The sequence below is a fragment of the Oryctolagus cuniculus genome, chromosome 21, assembly GCF_051225735.1.
Source record: "Oryctolagus cuniculus isolate XC-2025 breed Fujian yellow rabbit chromosome 21, ASM5122573v1, whole genome shotgun sequence".
NCBI lineage: Eukaryota > Metazoa > Chordata > Mammalia > Lagomorpha > Leporidae > Oryctolagus > Oryctolagus cuniculus.
The window spans coordinates 28,036,736-28,054,625 of record NC_142887.1 but is presented as its reverse complement, the minus strand read 5'-3'; the positions used below and the strand labels follow the sequence as shown (position 1 = coordinate 28,054,625).

At 56.0% G+C, this 17,890-nt stretch overlaps 1 protein-coding gene across 4 annotated transcripts in view; it reads right to left on the bottom strand.

Annotated features, from left to right (window-relative positions):
- Positions 1 to 15,354, bottom strand: part of OSBP2 (oxysterol binding protein 2) — a 141,604-nt gene extending 126,250 nt beyond the window's left edge. Inside the window, exons 1-2 of one of the 4 annotated variants that reach the window (XM_089323388.1) lie at positions 14,409 to 15,354; positions 10,157 to 10,267 (exon numbers count right to left, since the gene is read on the bottom strand). In XM_089323388.1, the coding sequence (XP_089179514.1) occupies positions 10,157 to 10,267; positions 14,409 to 15,049 (752 nt within the window). In that variant the 5' untranslated portion in view covers positions 15,050 to 15,354. The remainder of the gene's footprint in view (positions 1 to 10,156; positions 10,268 to 14,408) is intronic. The other 3 variants (XM_089323389.1, XM_008272140.5, XM_002719697.6) reach the window with 3 other exon arrangements.
- Between the last annotated feature and the right edge of the window lie 2,536 nt (positions 15,355 to 17,890).

The window sequence follows — 17,890 nt, the reverse complement described above, 5'->3', positions numbered from 1 at the left end:
ACACGTCTCCTCCAAGGACAAAACAGGGCTGAAAGAGGAGGGGTTGCTGTGCAGGCAGGTGCGGGGTCAGCCCCAGGCACGAGACAGGAATCAGAACAGCGGGTGGGCGGGCCCCAACCCCATTTCTAGAAGGCAAAGACCCAGTGAGAGCTGACAGATTAAACTCAGACTGAGTGGAACCATGGGGGTCAGAGCAGAGAGACTGCTCTGTGCCTAGCAAACTCATTCCGACCTTCTAAAGATGGAAAACTCAAGAATCTTTCTCATCACTGTGTGTGAACCACTCGGCAGCAGGCGGGGGGCGTCTCCACTCCGCCCAGTTCCCGCCGTGTCCCAGGGCTCAGGAGCAAGGGTCGCACTGTCCCTGGATGGAACCCGTTAGTGACGGCTGGAGGAGAGAGAGAGGAGCTCCCAGATGTTGTCACCGTGACCCCAGTGGGCTTCTGAGCCAGCTCCGTCCCGGAGGACCCAGACGGGCAGGCTGTTAACTCCATGGACAATTCCTGAGTCCCTCGTGGCGCCACACCGAGAGCCTGGCACGGGCCATCTTTGCTCTCTCTCTTTTCTCCTCCTCTTCCTCCTCCCAAACTTGCAGCCAGGGGAGGCCAGAGGGAAGCCTGGACATCACCTACTCCACCCTCTGGTGCTGTGGGAGAAGAGACAATGGCTGGAGCGCTGCAGCGGTTCCCCCAGTCCTCAACACCTTCCCTGGACGACAGCGGCACGTCCACACCCATTGCCACGGAACCTTGCAGGCTGCCCCAGTGCCAGCGGTGGGGACCAGGTGTCTTCCCAGCCCGCTGATGTGGGACGGGGCCTCTGGAACGTGAGCAGAGGGGAGGGTGTTCGGACTGGAGCCGGGCTGCGGTGGCTCCCGCTCATCCACCTGCGTTCTGCTGTCACCCGTGGAAGGCACCCCCCCCCCACTAACCTGCGCCCCAAAGGCACACACGTGCGCAGCCACATGCAGACACCCAACCAAGAACAAACCACTGCTGTTTTAAACCTCTGATTTTAAAATACTGTTGTGTTTGAGAAGGAGAGAGGAGAGGGAGAGGGCGCACTCATCCACAGGTTCATTTCTCAAATGCCTGCAGTGCTGAGGGCTGGGCCAGGGCCAGGGTCAAGGCCAGAGCGGGAAGCCAGAACTCAACCCAGCTCTCCCATTGGGGCGGCAGGGACCCAAGTACTTGAGTGACAGCATCTGCTGCCTCCAGGGTGTGCTTTAGCTTTAGGAAGCTGGAGTCAGGAGCTGAAGCCAGGGACCACTTACCAGGCCCTGACCACCTATCAGGCACTCTGATAGGAAACACTGGCGTCAACTGCTTGCGTTGGAGCTGCCTGATCCAGAGAGATAAGCAAGCAGAAGACCCAGCTCAGCCCTGCCCCTGCCAGGACGCACACGGAGCCCACCTGGCATTGGAGTGTGGCTGTGCAGGAAGAGAGCAGGCAGAGGCCAGGACAAGGATGGCCCGGAGGGTGCACCACGGGAGGAATGGAAGTTGACGGAGGAGGCGTCCGCGTCCAGATGCACGCCCCGTCAGCCTCTGATCCCTGCCCACGCTGCCCTAAGCCATCACCAGCATTCTTTTTGCAGGCAGAGGGTTTGACAGCTCGTTAGCAAAGCGTGGGGATGTGACAAGGGACCTTGGAGGGCTGTCTTCTTGGATGTCACTTCCCCCTAGTCCCAGGTGGCAGAGCTGCAGCTGAACACTGCTGTATCCAATTAGCGAGGGCGGTTTTTCAGAAGAGCTTGGGGGTTCGGCCTTGGGGATGATGTCAGACGACCTTTGACGAGGATGCCGAGGCTACACGGTGGGGAAGGGGGTTGAGGAAACTGCAGATCCACGAGCAGGGGAATGAGGCTGGGCTCAGTTGTACACCACATACAAAATGAACTCAAGGGGCCGGTGCTGTGGCGCAGCAGGTTAAAGCCCTGGCCTGCAGCACTGGCATCCCTTATGGGCGCTGGTTCTAGTCCCGGCTGCTCCACTTCCAATCCAGCTCCCTGCTAGTGGTCTGGAAAAATCTGCAGAAGATGGCCCAAGTGTTTGGCACCCACGCGGGAGACCCGGATGAAGCTCCTGGCTTTGGCATGGCCCAGCCCCAATGATTGTGGCCATCTGGGGAGTGAACCAGCAGATGAAATGTGTCTCTCTGTGTCTCTCCTTCTCTCTCCACAACTCTGCCTTTCAAATAAATAAATAAAGTCTTCAAAAAAAAAAAAAAAAAAGAAAGAAACACATTCATGTGCAACAAAGGACGCAATCAAACAGTAAAGGAGACCTACAGAACAGGAGAGACACATGCAAGTGAAAACCCCAGTGACAGATCACCTCATACATGAGGACAGATGCTATAAAAAGAAACAAAACAGGGGCCAGCACTGTGGCGTAGCGGGTAAAGCCACCACCTGCAGAGCCGGCATCTCACATGGGATCCGGTTGCAGTCCCGGCTGCTCCTCTTCCGATCCAGCTCTCTGCTGTGGCCTGGGAAAGCAGTAGAGGATGGTCCAGGTCCTTGGGCCCCTGCACCCATGTGGGAGACCTGGAGGAAGCTCCTGGCTCCTGGCTTCAGCCTGGCCCAGCCCTGGCTTTGCAGTCATTTGTAAAGTGAAACAGCGGATGGAAGATCTCTCTCTCTCTCTCTCTCTCCCTCTCTCCCTCTCTCCCTCTCTCCCTTTCTCCCTCTCCCTGTAACTCTTTCAAATAAATAAAATAAATCTGAAAATTAAGAAAAAAAAAAAAAAGGACAACGCAATCTGGCGGTTCCCTCCGCGTGCTCGGCAGGGCCATCTGCCGCCTCCCAGGCTGCGGGCACCCGGCCCAGCAGCGCGGCTCAAAGGCTGTGTGGGAGTCAGGAGTGTGAGGGCGGCGTCCAGGCACGGAGCTGCGGCTGAGAGTGGCATGACCCGCCGCGGGGCGGAGCCTCTGTGGCTCATCAGAGGACATCCACAACCCTTAAAAGCAGAAACAGGCGGGCGAGCGTTGCCCCTAAAACACTAAGCACTCAGCACCCAGAGCCTGACTCCAAAACCTGCTGGCAGCTCACGGCGTGACCACAGGCGGCGCCGCGTCTCCACGGGGCCCAGGGACACCTGCCGGGTAGGACTCAGCACGCGCCAAGCTGCCAGCCTCGGGCTCATTCAAGGGTGTTTCTCGCCGTCTCCTCCTCCCCATGTGTGAGCACACGGCACAAGCCGGCCAGGAAACAGGCTCGCTTCCTCTGTCTGTCTCAACAGCTCAGGAGCTCGTCTAAGCGACCTCACATCCTATTCACAGTCTTGCCTTTCTGGAGTGACACGGGGTGCCAACTGTGTCCAGAGGGAGCAAGAAGAGACACCTGCCTGAGCTTTCCCCAGGAGCTCACCACGGCACTTTCTTGCAACTTCTGGCTGCCTACCAAAGGGCCAGATGGGTGATATGTACAGATCTACCACACCCCACCGTTCTGTGGGTTGGACCGTGGGACACAGGGCTGTGACCCATGCTGCTTTGCCTGCAGTTGGCAGTGTGGGAGAGGCTGATGGGTGCTCCCTGTCTCAAACACTCCCAGCTTCTCAGCAGACCCCCATCTTGGATGAACAAATCCTCCTCGAGGAAGGTCCCAGGTTCACCGGCAGCTCAAGAGCTCATACGGGGCGGGCGCTGTGGCATTGCAGGTAAAGCTGCCGCCTGCAGCGCCAGCATCCCATGTGGGCGCCAGTTCAAGTCCCGGCTGCTCCACTTATGATCCAGCTCTCTGCTGTGGCCTGGGAAAGCAGCAGAGGATGACCCAAGTCGTTGGGGCCCTGTTCCCATGTGGGAGACCCAGAAAAAACTCTTGGCTCCTGGCTTCAGATCGGCCCAGCTCCAGCCATTGAGGCCATTTGGGGGAATGAATCGGTGGATGGAAGACCTCTCTCTCTCTCTGCCTCTCTTTAACTCTGCTTTTCAAATAAATAAAATAAATCTTTAACACTCCATCCAAGGCACACAAAGACCAGGGAGGAAGAAGGAGAGGGCTCTGGGCACACCAGCCTGCGTACTGGACACACTGCAAGGGCTGCTGCCCACCCTTCAAAGCCAAGGATAAGCACTTGCCCTCCGCGAACCAGAGTGGGTATTAGCCTTGACCTCGACTGATACCACTGAAGTGTGCATGGAGGAGGGAGTTTAGGCTTAGGTGGTAAAGAGCTCAGACAGCAGCCCCGAGACGGCTCATCCTTTGTTTGCTTGTTGGCAGGGTGACTGAGAAACAGAAGGGGAGAGAGAGAGAGACAGGTCTTCCATCTGCCGGTTCACTCCCCAAGTGGCCACAACGGCCAAGGCTGGTCCAGGCTGAAGTCCGAAGCCCAGAATTCCACCTGGGCCTCCCGCGTGGGTGTTGCAGGGGCCCGAGCGATTGGCCCACCTCCTGCTATCTTCCCAGGAGCATTAGCAGGAAGCTGGATCAGAAGTGGAGACGCCAGGGCTCTAACCAACACTCGGATAGGGGGTGACAATGTCGCGAGTGCCACCCTTGTGAGCCGCACGCCGGCCCCTCCTCACCCCCTGAGATGCCTGCTTCCAAGGCTGGCACTTGGCTGGTGGCTGCGAGCTCTGGATTTCGAGAAGGCACTCCCTGGCTGAGGAGGGTGTGCCTCAGCTGAACACAGAGCGTGATGCTTGCCAGCTATCTGCTTGCCTCCCGGGACCCTGGGATCAGGGTATGTGCCAGGAAGAGGTGCCCGGTAACGCTCTGGGTGTCTGCGCTGAGCTTCCCTGACTGGCAGTGTTGCACACATAGTACCACAACATGCTGCTGCAGGAAGTGTGTCTTTGGCGTCTCCCCTAAGAGAGACCTTGGGAGCTTGCATCTGGTTTTCCCTGGATTTTGCTCCATGTCCCTCCCACCGGCCTTTTTTTTTTTTTTTTTTTTTTTTTTTTTTTGTGCTGATTGCCTTTGCTTGCATCCTTCTTTGTAATTGTGAGCACAGCTGTGGGCAGTCCTGTGCGTCTTCCTGGTGATTCATCAAAGCTGGGTGAGCTGGGGAGACTCCCGGCCCAAGACCGCAGCAAAGCAGCCAGACACCTTTGCGTGGGCTGAGTCAGGGGAGTCCTGGGGCTGCCGGGCAGCTTCTACTTCCTCTTGCATACGGCAGGGCCGCGCCTGCTCACTGCAACCACACACACGCTGAGAATTGCTAGGACACCCACAGACCGCATGTGCAAATCCTATTATCCAGGTGTATGAACCCCTAAGGGAGGAAGGCTCGTCTTCGATCCGCAACTCGCACAAGTAACGCACGCAAGGAAAAAGCTCTCAGGGGCACAGGATCCTGGTTTATGTCGTGTGGAGAGTCCTTTTAAACCCTTTATCTTGGCCGGCGCAGCGGCTCACTAGGCTAATCCTCCGCCTTGCGGCGCCGGCACACTGGGTTCTAGTCCCAGTTGGGGCGCTGGATTCTGTCCCGGTTGCTCCTCTTCCAGGCCAGCTCTCTGCTGTGGCCAGGGAGTGCAGTGGAGGATGGCCCAGGTCCTTGGGCCCTGCACCCCATGGGAGACCAGGAGAAGCACCTGGCTCCTGCCATCGGATCAGTGCGGTGTGCCGGCCGCAGCGTGCTGGCCGCGGCGGCCATTGGAGGGTGAACCAACGGCAAAGGAAGACCTTTCTCTCTGTCTCTCTCTCTCTCACTGTCCACTCTGCCTGTCAACAAACAAACAAACAAACAAAAACAACCCTTTATCTTGGGGTGGGGGTGTGGTGCAGCAGTGGCGATGTGGCTGGCGATGCCCGCATCCCATGCTGGAGGGACTGGGTTCAAGTCCCGGCTCTGCTTCTGAGTCCAGCTTCCTGCTGATGCACACCCCGGGAGGCAGCAGGTGATGGATCAAGGACCTGGGTCCCTGACGCTCACATGGGGAACTCAGAGGAAGTTCCAAGCTCCAGGCTTTGGCCTGGCCCAGCCCCAGCTGTTGCAGCCATCTGGGGAGTGAACCAGCAGATGGAAGCTCGCTCGCTCGCTCTCTCTTCTCTCTGCTTCTCTCTCCTCTCCCCCTTTCAAACAAATGAAAAATAAGAAATTTCTGAAGGCTTTGTCCCTGCTCCCCAGTCTCACAGCCACTGGCAAGTCTACACAGTGACAAACCACTGTAGGTACCCACAGGCCACACGGACACCCAGATCCCTGTGGAAATACACAGTGGGGGCCACAGGCATCCGTTACTGCCAACCCACCAGGGCTGTCGGGTCCACCTTTCCTAACTGTCATTTCCTGGCGCTCCCGGCTCAAGCCTGTCACCTCCAGTTTATCCTTCTAATCTTCTTTCAGCAAATGGCTTTTTGGAGCCGAAGATGAGTTCAGAGAAGTGTCTGGCAGCACGATACTTGGCCTTCTGAACTCCCATAAACTCACAGGCAATCCTCGATCACTTGTTCACGCCTCCAATCACAGACTAACCAAGCGACTGGGCACAGCGGTGGCAAAGCGCTGGAATACAGAGGTGCTGGACTTGGTCCTGGGGTCCCTGCGGCACGAGTTAGTCTACAGAGATGTCCACAGACACAGTCTGCAAACTCCCAGAGAAGGACAACCTGGTCCTCGGGTCAGCCAGGAGCCACCGGAGGTATTTCAGAGAGGAGGAATTCAACGCAAGCATTGGCTTGCATGGGAGCTGGAACTTGAAAGAGAATCGTGGCGGTGTGGCAACTCCAGGGCTGGTGGGGTGGAGGACTGAGCAGGGCAGAAGCTGGAAGCTGGGACACGGGTCAAGCAGAAGGCAGACCTAAGTCATGATGTAGCAGCGAGGATGGACGCGAGGAGCTCAAGGACAGACGGGCAGGGGTGGGAAATCCCACCTGCCGTGGGACGAGGGGAGCAGGGGACATCGGGCAGGACTCGGAGGTCTCCGGCACAGGGAGGAGGAGCCAGTGGCAGGGGGAGTTACAACCCTCGCCAAGGACGTGCACCGCGATCCTCCTAGAGGTGCCGCCTAGTCCCTTGGTCACCGCTTTGCGACACCCCTGTGCTAACCATGAACAGAATGTGTTGGTCTCACGGTAGGAAATACTGAATGATGGATGGTTCAAAGGAAGCTGAATCCAATCTAAGAAGGCCACCCCCTCGGGTGTCCAGTCTGTCTGTGGGACCTCGACGGCTTCCCCCACAGATCACACCCTCGCCATTTTCAGGGGCATTTTTTGCAACTGGATGGTGGTGTCCATCTCTACCTCCCATCCTTGGAGTATCGGCCAAATGGACACGAAAACATTCCTGAGTTTCTTGGAGTCTCCAAAACAGTTGGCTTTTGAGAGCTGAGCCCACTGGAGGAAAGACTGGAGCACCTGCCCTAACGACAGCGATGGTGTGGTGTGCCAAGCACCCCAAAATACGCCCAGTCCACCAAATACTCAGTGCTCCCGCTCGGCCACGTTCAAAGGCCACCGTCCCGGAACTGCAGCCTCCATCCAGGCTCACTTTGGCAAGGGCTTCCCTGGCTTACATCAGTCTGAACAACACCACAACCACGAAAACAGACGCTTCTGTCGAAATCATTTCCTTGGAAACAAGCGTCATTTGTAACCGCGCTGGACAACCGGCAAAGCAGCAAACCTTCGCTCCACCTAATCAATTTCCATCATGAACCTGGATAAGACTTGGCGTTTGGAGCACTCGTCTCCATAATGATTGGCTGAGGCAAACGTCTGTGTCTTTTAAAATCCTGCACCACTTACGAATTCTTCCCCGATTTGGAGGAACTGCAGGTTCCCTACGAGATGAGAACAGGGGATGGACTTTTTTAAAATGGGATCCACCAAGTGAAAAAAAAATAGAATGCAAAATCATATCCTCCTCATTGGTATCCAAAAACAAGACAATGAACAGCGCCACGTAATACAATAAGAACCCTGTCATCTTCTGCCTTATTTATATCATTAGCACATTGTTGGAAAGAAGTAAAACTCTGCCAAGAATTACCCATATCCCCCAGAAATACTTCCTATGTGAGACAGTATTTACAAAGCATATTTTTATTCCTGATAATATAAATGCTATTAACCCCGTATGAGAGGTCTTCGGAAGCTCATGAAAAATGTGTATTTTGAAAAAAATCCATGCATGGGTTTCAAAAATGTTTTTATGCTTTATCGTAATTCTGTATTTCCATGGGTTTTCTGAACTGCTCCTGGAGGCCCACAGAATTCCCTTGCTCGTTGCCAGTAGCGCTACAAATCGGTACACATGCCTTGGGAAACAGTCGGGTGTTGTGAATGGGGAACGCTCGCATTCTCTATAATCCAACAATTTCATTCAAAATAAACTCCTGAGTATGTACAAGAACCTTCAGGGCGTCCCAGCAACAGAAAAATTCACAAATAAGAAGTGCTACTGTCACATCCCGGGGTTTCCACAGCAGTCAGGATAATAATCATAATGCTGACCCTTATCACACAAATGTAGACTTTTCCCCCAAAAATTTACTTATTTGACAGGCAGAGATACAGAGAGAAAGAGACAGATAGAAAAAGATTTTTCCATCTGCTGGTTCATTCCCCAAATGGCTGCAACAGCCAGGGCTGGGCTGGCCTGAAGCCAGGAGCTTCGTCCTGGTCTTCCACGTGGGGGGCAGGGACCCAAGCGCTGGGCCATCCTCTGCTGCTCTCCCAGGTGCATCAGCAGGGAGCTGGGTTGGAAGTGGAGCAGCCAGGATTTGAGTCAGTGCCCACATGGGATGCTGGTGTAACAGGGAGTAGGTGAACCCTTGCACCACAATACCGACCTCTGTATACTTCTTCATAAAGCTAAAAATGTAAAATACAGATAAATATGACATATGGATATAAGGATCCTTCAAAATATATGCAGGAAATCTGAATAAAAAGGTAGGTTTGGGGTGGACATTTGTCATAGGGGTTAAGATGCCTCCTGGGACACCCACACATCACATCGGGGTATCTGGGTCCAAGTCCCAGCTCTGTTCAGATCTCAGCAACCTGCTGCTAACACCCTGGGAGGCAGTAGGTGGCGCTCAAGTACCCGGGTCCCTGGCACCCAAGTGGGAGACCTGGATGGAGTTCTATGCCAGGCTTTGGCCTGGCCCAAATGTTGCTAGCATTTGGGGAGTGAACCAGCACATGTGTGTGTGAGAGAGATCAAATAAAATTAAATATAAAAAAATTAAAGATACATTATTTTGGTGCAAAAGAATTGAAATCCAGGCACTTTTTTTTTATAATAAACATTACTCTTCCATGAACTTTCTGAAGGCTCGGTATATGCATGAATTTCAGTTTTTTTGCACCAAAATAAAGTTGTCTTTTAATTCCATTTTTCCACAAACTTTTTGAAGTATCGTCTCTCTCTCTCTCTCTCTCTCTATATATATATATATATATATATATACATTTTTCTATAAAGCTACAAATAATTGAATAAAACATAGAGGCTTTTAAATTTGCATGTAGATAAAACTAAGGAGAAAGGAGTGAAAGGGGAAGGTGGTCAGCATTTGGGATAAGAGTCATCCTGGAGGGGCCAGTGCTGTGGCGTAGTGAGGAAAGCTGCCACCTGCAGTGCTGGCATCCCGGGTGGGCGCCAGTTCGAGTCCTGGCTGCTCCACTTCTGATCCAGCTCTCTGGTATGGCCTGGGAAAGCAGTGAAAGATGGCCCAAGTCCTTGGGCCCCTGCACCCACGTGGGAGACCTGGAAGAAGCTCCTGACTCCTGGCTTCAGATCAGCCCTAGCTGTTGCAGCAGCCACTTGGGGAGTGAACCAGTGGGTGGAATATCTCTCTCCCTCTCTCTCCCTTGTAACTCTGACTTTCAAATAAATGATAATCTCTAAATAAATCTCTAATAATCTCTAACTTTTAAAAAAGAGTTATTCTGCAGAGGAAAGGCCAAAAGATGGGATAGAATTGTGCGCAGCCACAAAAAACAAACCCACTTTTTCTCCAAACCTCAGGCTTCCTTAGTGAAAAGTAAATATTGGAGAGTGATCTTTCCAAAAGCCAGCAGGTAGGCCTGGCTGCCCAAGAGCTGGCCCCTATGAAAACGAGGTCGAGGAATTTTTAAAAATTCTTGTGCTCCCCTTCCGGCTCACAAGCGCTGCACCTTGCCTCTGTCGCACGCGCTTGGAGCAGTTCTGAGAGCTGAGCGTGGGAGAAGGCTGGAGGAGGAGAGACACGTGCTTACCTCTGTGTGCAGGACTGAGCCGCAGGCCTGGAGGGGGCTGGGCCTTTGACCCCAGCTCCAGGGATGGCTGTGCCTGGTCTGGAAGTGGGGATGGGAGCAGCGCCAAACAGCCTAAGTGTTGACAGGCACAGGAGAGGCAGAGGTCAGCACCTGCCAGAAGGTCATGGGTCGGGCGAACAGCTTTCCCTCCAAAGGGTCCTCTCTGCAGGTGGACGCTCCTCCCTGGGTGCATGGAGACACACGGCCTGCAAGCCGGGTGCCCCTGGGTGAGCCCCTAAACCTCATTTGTTCTGCTTTGGTTCCCCGTTCCTAGCCAGCCTCGACTGGAACCAAACCAGAGCGTGGTGCCGCGTGCATGTCAGGACCCAGTGGTCCCACCCAGGGGAGCTGGGCAACAGTTCCTCCCACTGTGGAATCTAGAAATGTCCAAAAATGAAATACAGGGGTGGGCATGAGGGCACAGCGGGTTAAGCCAGCATCTGTGACGCCTGTGTCCCAGATGGGGGTGCTGGCTCCAAGTCCTGGCTACTCTGCTTCCAGTCCAGCTCCCTGCTAATGCACCTGGGAAAGCAAGAGAAGATGACTGAAGTACTTGGGCCCCTGCACCCACGTGGGAGATCCGGATGGAGCTCCTGGCTCCTGGCTTCAGCCTGGCACATCCCCAGCTGTTGCAGCCATCTGGGAAGCGAACCAGCCAGCAGATAGAGGATCTCTCTCTCTCCTCCTTGTCTCGCCCGCTCTCTGTCTCTCTACCTTTCAGATACAGCAGTAATCTCTTTTTAAAACTATAGCGCTGGACTTTGCAAACACATGCATGAAGCTTGTTCCTGCCCCAGCCAGCATTTGTCTCCACAACCTTATCAGCAAGCAGTAGTTACACAGAGGATCTGCATATTTGAGATTACCTTGAAATGCCAACTGTCTAGAGAACACTATTTTAAGAAAAGAAGATGGAACATCTTTGTTCTTCCAATTAAAGGCAAGCAAGGGGGGGGGGGGGCTGGTGCTGTGGCGTAGCAGGTAAAGCCTCTGCCTGCAGCACTGGCATCCCATACGGGCACTGGTTCTAGTCCCAGATGCTCTACTTCTGATCCAGCTCTCTACTGTGGCCTGGGAAAGCAGTGGAAGATGGCCGAGGTCCTTGGGCCCCTGCACTCACATGGGAGACCTGGAAGAAGCTCCTGGCTCTGGATCAGCGCAGCTCCAATCATTGTGGCCAGTTGGGGAGTGAACCAGCAAATGGAAGATATCTCTCTCTCTCTCTCTCTTTGCCTCTACCTTGTAACTCTGCCTTTCAAATAAATAAATAAAAGGAAGGAAGGAAGGAAGGAAGGAAGGAAGGAAGGAAGGAAGGAAGGAAGGAAGGAAGGAAGGAAAAAGAAAAGAAAAGAAAAGAAAAGAAAAGAAAAGAAAAGAAAAGCAAGGTGCAAAAGCATGAGGCCAGAGCAGAGAGCTGGATCGGAAGTGGAGCAGCCAGGACTTGAACCGGTGCCCATATGGGATGCCAGCACTGCAGACCTGGTTCACTAGAAGCAGGTGCCCAGGGCTCATAAACCCCACATTGACCTCCATGCTTTAGAGCATCAGGTAAACACGGATAATGCCGAAACACTGAACTCAAGGGGGAAGAGGCTGAGGTCCCAGCTGGGACAGGCACTGGCTCTGCTGCCCAGCGGGCCGGGTGAGGCTCGCTCTCCATCAGCTTCTGGGCTGGCGACTTTGGATCCCAGCTACACCCCCTTCTCTCAAACCTCGGAACTCCTCACCTGCACAGCAGGACAATACAGGAATCCATCTCACAGCGCGGCCGCGAGGTTGAAATGAATGAAACGTAGAACAGAGCACAGGGACCGTAGCTGACAGGCGCCGCATGTTACGTCCTTTGCCACAGAGCGACACTGATAGCAAATCACTGTCATGGTATGTCCTGGTGAAACGGTCGCACGCCAGGGTGTGGGGAGTGAGAGGAAAAGGCCACTGCTCCTAACTCCAAGGACACCGCGCTGTCGTACGTGCAAGGGGACTCCACAACACTCATGGAAATATGGGAGTAAAAGAGAAGTGAATTTAGGTGCACCGAAGTTTAGAAACGCATGCATAGCTTTCTTTGTACTACGTATTTTTCATGAATTTTTTTAAGATGTATTTATTTATTTGAAGGGCAGAGTTAGTGAGAGAGCGAGATTTCCCATCCTCTAGTTCACTCCCTAAATGGCCACTAACAGCCAGGACTGAGCCAGGCCGAAACCAGGAGCCAGGGGCTTCTTCCAGGTCTCCATGGGTTCAGGAGCCCAAGGACTTGGGCCATCTTCTACTGCTTTCCCAGGCCACAGCAGAGAGCTGCATCGGAAGTGGAGCAGCCGGGACTCGAACCGGCACCCATATTAGATGCCAGCACTGCAGGCCAGGGCTTTAACCTGCTGAGCCACAGCGCCAGCCCCTTTTCATGAACTTTTTAAAGACACCCTCCACCCAATATGCATGGATTTCAAAAACTTTTTACAACAAAGTAATTCTAATGTTTGTTTTTTTTTTTTAAAGCTAATTATTGATTTACTTGAAAGGCGGTGAGACAGTGTATCTGCTGGTTCACTCCCCAAATGCCCTCAAAGGCTGAAGTGAACTCTTCCCAGGTCTCCCACGTGGGTGGCAGGGACGCAGCTGCCTGAGTGCTCACCCCTGTCTTCCAGGGTCTGCATCAGCTGGGGGCTGGAGTCAGAAGCCGGAGACAGGAGCTCCACTGGGGATCGTGGGCAGCCTAGCTGGCACCTCCCTGCTAGGCTGGCCATTCGCTCCTCCGTGAACTGTTTTAAGCATCCTCCTATGGTGCAGCCAAGTGGACCAAGGAGCACACAGAAACCTTGTGAGAAGGGCACCTTCGCAACACAGCTCAGCTTTCGCCGCCACTGCGAATGAACAACAGGCAGGGGTGCCCCATCTCGGAGTGGGAGCCATCGCTTAGCTTCAGCGGGACCCCCACGTTCCCAGGAGCTTCACAGGGATGCCACACGCCTCTAGAAGCCTGTCTCTGAAGGACTAGGAAAGGGGCCAGCGATGGGCACCGGTTCGAGTCCCAGCTGCTCCACTTCCGATCCAGCTCTCTGCTAATGCACCCGGGAAAGCAGTGGAAGATGGCCCAGGTGCTTGGGCCCCTGCACCCGCGTGGAAGACATGGATGAAGCTTCTGGCTCCTGGCTTCAGATCGGTGCAGCTCCGGCCATTGCGGCTATCTGGGGAATGAATGAGCAGATGGAGGACCTCTCTCTCTCTCTCTTACTCTCTCTGTAACTCTGCCTTTCAAATAAATAAATAAAACTTTAAAAATGCTAAATGACTAGGAAGGACCGTAGGAACGCTGCAGGGTGCAGGAGGGCTACCCCTGGCCGGGGGAGGTGAGCAGAGTGATGTGAATTTCATTCAGCAAATAGATAAAGCTGGGTCTGCCCTGCAACATGGGCCTCACCTGTGAACCCGTTCGCAAGGCCCACTCAGAGCCCCCTGCCTGCGCCCAGAGCCTCAGAATCTCAGCAAGCAGGCCCGCACCTGTGTTTTACCAAGCCCTGCAGGGAATGCTAATGCCCCTTCAGGTTTGAACACTGCTCTGGGCGATCTGAACTCTCAAGGCTTAAACCCAACCCTCCCAGGAGACATACCCGGGGGGAATAGGGTTGGTTATCTCTGCAATCCCACACGGCTCCCGGGATAATCCTAACCTCGCCCCCCACAAAGTGCCAAGCTGGGTTCCAACCCAGAAGACCACCTGCTGTATCCGCTGCATCTGTGAGTCTGCTGTGCCCGGCCCAAGGCAGGCATCGGAACGGTGGGCGATGTGCAGGTAAGTGAGCAGCCCTTCCCATGAGCGGGTGCCACGCACAAGCACCTGACTGGCGCCCCCTCCCCCCCCCGCCCCGGTCCCTAATAGGGTGACCGCATCTCCCCAGCCAGAAAGGGCAAGGACTCTCTGTCGGCCGCTGACTCCAAGCAGCCGCCGCAGGTCCCACAACTGCCGGGACAGGAGCCCTCTGACCACCTCCTCTTCTCCCTGCCCGCCAGCGATCTGTCCACAGGTGTACCCACGCTTGGGGGAGCCAGGTCAGGGTTCCCAGCCCTTGGCCAAAGGCATTGCTCCTCCTGCTGGAGCACAAGCTGCCAAGTACCTTGCCCTGGGTACCTGGGCTTGGGGGTCCCCCTCCCCGCCCCGTCAGCCGCCTCCCGCCCCCCTCGGACGCCCCACACCTGGGCACTTCCGTACCTGTAGTAAGACAGCAAGCCATTGCCCAGCACGAACCAGCGGCGCTGGTAGCCCTTCAGGTAGTTGGTCCACTTGAGAAGCCAGCCCTTGAAGCTGTCCAGAGTCAGGGAGCCCATGGGGGTGCTGGCGCTCGGGCCAGTCGCTGTCGCCGGAACCCCGAGCGGTGCTTTGGCCTGTCCGGGTCGCAGGAGCGGCAGCGGCTTTATGGCCGGCACCAGCCCCGACTCGGTCTTGGGCCCCGGCGCGCCCCCCACGGCCGGGGCCAGCTGCTCCGAGGAAGCCCTGGAGGGGGTCGCGGGCGCCGCCCCGCACGGGCTGGACTCCGACCTCGGCCGCACCTTCAGCGACAGCTCCAATCCCTGCCCGGTCGCCGGCCCTGGCTCCGACATCCTCTCGGATCGCTCAGACATCTTGAGAGCGCGCTCAGAAACCGGCTCCCACGCCTGCTCCGCCAGCGACGCCGGCTCCGGTACCCGCACCGGCTGGGGCTGGGGCTCCAGCTCGGAGCCGGGGGTGGGCGCGCTCATGCCCGGCGCCGCCGTGTGGCAGGACAGGCAGGGGACAACGGTGAGGAGCGACGAGAGCCCGCGGGAGCGGCCGCCGCAGCCCCCGCTTCGGCTCGGAGCGGCCGCTTTCCCCATAGAGCCCGGAGACCCGAGCGCGGCCGAGCCGGCCGTGGGGGTGGGGCGGGCCGGGGGCGCCGTCGCGTGCGCGCGGCCTGCCCCGCGCCCGCCGGCTGTTGTCCTGCGGGCGAGTCGGGGATCCGATCTGGACCCCCGGGCCGGGCCCTGGGAGCGCGCCCTGGGAAGCACCTGTGCACCTGTGCACCTGCGCTGGGCGGGCGGGGCAAGCGGCGGGGAGGGCGCGTCGCGGGCTGCCACCCCTGCCCGCGTCCCAGCCCGTGCCAGGCGCTGGGGAAAAACAATACTGAACGCCCAGCCCGCCGGCTGCCAGCGCCGCTCTTCCCAGCGCCGACGCCTCCCCGCTCCCAACCCCACCCCGCGGCTGGCTGCAGCTCGGGAGAAGGAGGCGGCAGCAGGTGCAGCGCTCAGAACCCACTAAATGCACCTGAAGCACCTGGGGCCGGCCAGGGGGCGCTAAAAGACAAGGTTGTTTTGTTTTTGTTTTTTAGTAAGCCAAGCGTTTTAGCCACAAGGAACACAAGTAAGAGGTTCTCGCGACTCCCTTGATGCTTGCAGCATCCAGGGACACTTTTTTCTAGAGACAGCATGCTTGGTTCCCAAAGGGATCTGACACCAGCGTCACTGATGTTAAAGAAACTCTCCGAAGGGGGAGCTTCGGGGGTCGTTCCAAATGACCAGTTTGGGAGGTCACGTCCGGGCTGCTCCTGCCCTGACCCCTCCCTCTCCCTTCTGTGCAGGCTCCTCTCCCAGCACACTCACCTGCCCGAGCCGCCCGTTACCCAGCAGCCCAGCCTTGGCTTGTGACAGCACGACCTGTGCAGAACCGCCTCCTCCACGGGCGGTGGACGGGCCAGTCCCAGAAGGCAGGCGTGCGGACACGGACACACCTGCTGAGCAGGGGGGTCCCTGCCGTCTCTGCGGGGGGCTCTGGGACCCCTGCTTGGAGCCTTGTCCCAGAATGGTGGTCTTACCACACCACTGCTGGGAGCCCATAGCACTGACATCTGCACATCTTGGTCTGTCCTGTGAGTACGACAGGGGGCCTCCAACATTGGGGTGCAGAGGTACCCCCAAGGAAAGGTGACTGCCTCTGGGGAGCAGGGAAATGGGGTAAAGTGCTTGCTGTTCACTGTACCTTTCTTATGATTAGTTGTTTGAAAGGCAGAGTTGCAGAGAGAGACCTTCTGTCTGCTGGTTCACTCCCCACAGGCCTGCTGCAGAGAGAGACCTTCTGTCTGCTGGTTCACTCCCCACAGGCCTGCAGCCAGGCGCCTGGCACTCCTTCTGGGTCTCCCACGTGGGTGCAGGGGCCCAAGCACTAGGGCCATCTTCCACTGCCCTTCCCAGGCACACTGGCAGGGAGCTGGATTGGAAGAGGAGCAGCCAGGACTTGAACCAGCACTCAAATGGGGGTGTTGGCGCTGCAGATGGCAGCTCAACCCACTATGCCACAGCCCAGGTCCATGGACCATGTCTTGATGGACGGTGGTGTGGGGGAGGGACATCTTGGACTCCAGGAGCCAGACCCACTAAGGAAATCCCAGCTGAGCAACCCCTGACTGTGGGATAGTCAACAGCGTCTCTCTGAGCTGCTGCTTGCTCCTCTGCGGAGGAAGATGCTAATACCTCATTCCCAATTTGTAACAAAGGCACCTGAAGCGCTCTGTGAAATGCTGGGGGGTGGGGAGAGGCTGGCACTGTGGTGTCTCGGGTAAAGCCGCTGCCAGCAGTGCCGGCATCCCATATGGGCGCTGGTCTGAGTCCTGGCTGCTCCACTTCCAACCCAGCTCTCTGTTGTGGCCTGGGAAAGCAGTAGAAGATGGCCCAAGTCCTTGGGCCCCTGCACCTGCATGGGAGACCCAGAAGAAGCTCCTGGTTCTTGGCTTCAGATTGGTGCAGCTCTGACCATTGGGGCCAATTAGGGAGTGAACCAGCGAGTGGAAGACCTCTCTCTCCTTCTTCTCCCTCTCCCTCTCTGCCTCTGACTCTCTGTAACTCTGCCTTTCAAGTAAATAATAATAATAATAATAATAATAATAAAGAAATATTGGGGGAAATGTGTTAAACCGAGGCCAGAGCGGAGAGCAAAGAGACCAAGGTGGACAAGCCGGGGAAGCAGAGCAACGGGAGAAGTCTGGGCGTGCTATGTTCCCATCAGCCCTCCAGGAGAGGAGCCGGTTAGTAAACAAATACCTGCAAGACGTGGCCCCGCCCCCTGAGACGTCAGGGCCTTACGTCATTAGTTCTGCCAGGGCAGGTGAAAAGGACGCACTGAAGGCGCCAGGTTTTCGCCCAGAGGACAGGGCGTGGCCAGACGCGCGAGGTCTCGTGGGCTGTGAGCGTCCTCGGAACTGGGCTCGCTTGTGAAGCTTCTTACGCGCGATTGCCGGTCAGCAGGTGCCACAGAAGACCGTGCCGGAGCCAGCAGGATCCGGAAGCCGCCATGACCTTACACAAACCATGCGTCCACAGGTGCACCTGCCTCAGCCGGAGTCCCTGTGGCCACGGAGGCCGTGTCAGAACGTTGGGTGCCAGCCTCCGGTCTTTCCTGTTAACTTCTCCCTGCCTCACCTCTGGAGCTTGCTCGCGGTTTCTATGGCATGCGTATTCCCACTGCAGTTCTCTGCTATTTCCAAATATTCCTTGGAGACTCTCTCTGATTTTTTTTTTTAGGTTGACAAAAGCAAAGAAGCAAAGACACCAGTGTGCACAATGCCCCACATCAGGAGAGAACAGTTTGTCTTGGAAATGATAAGTAGCTCAGCAAAGCTGAGGTAAAGGCCCGGCAGGTGTTTTGGTTAAGGTGCCACCTGGGCCACTGGCACCCCTGTTAAAGTG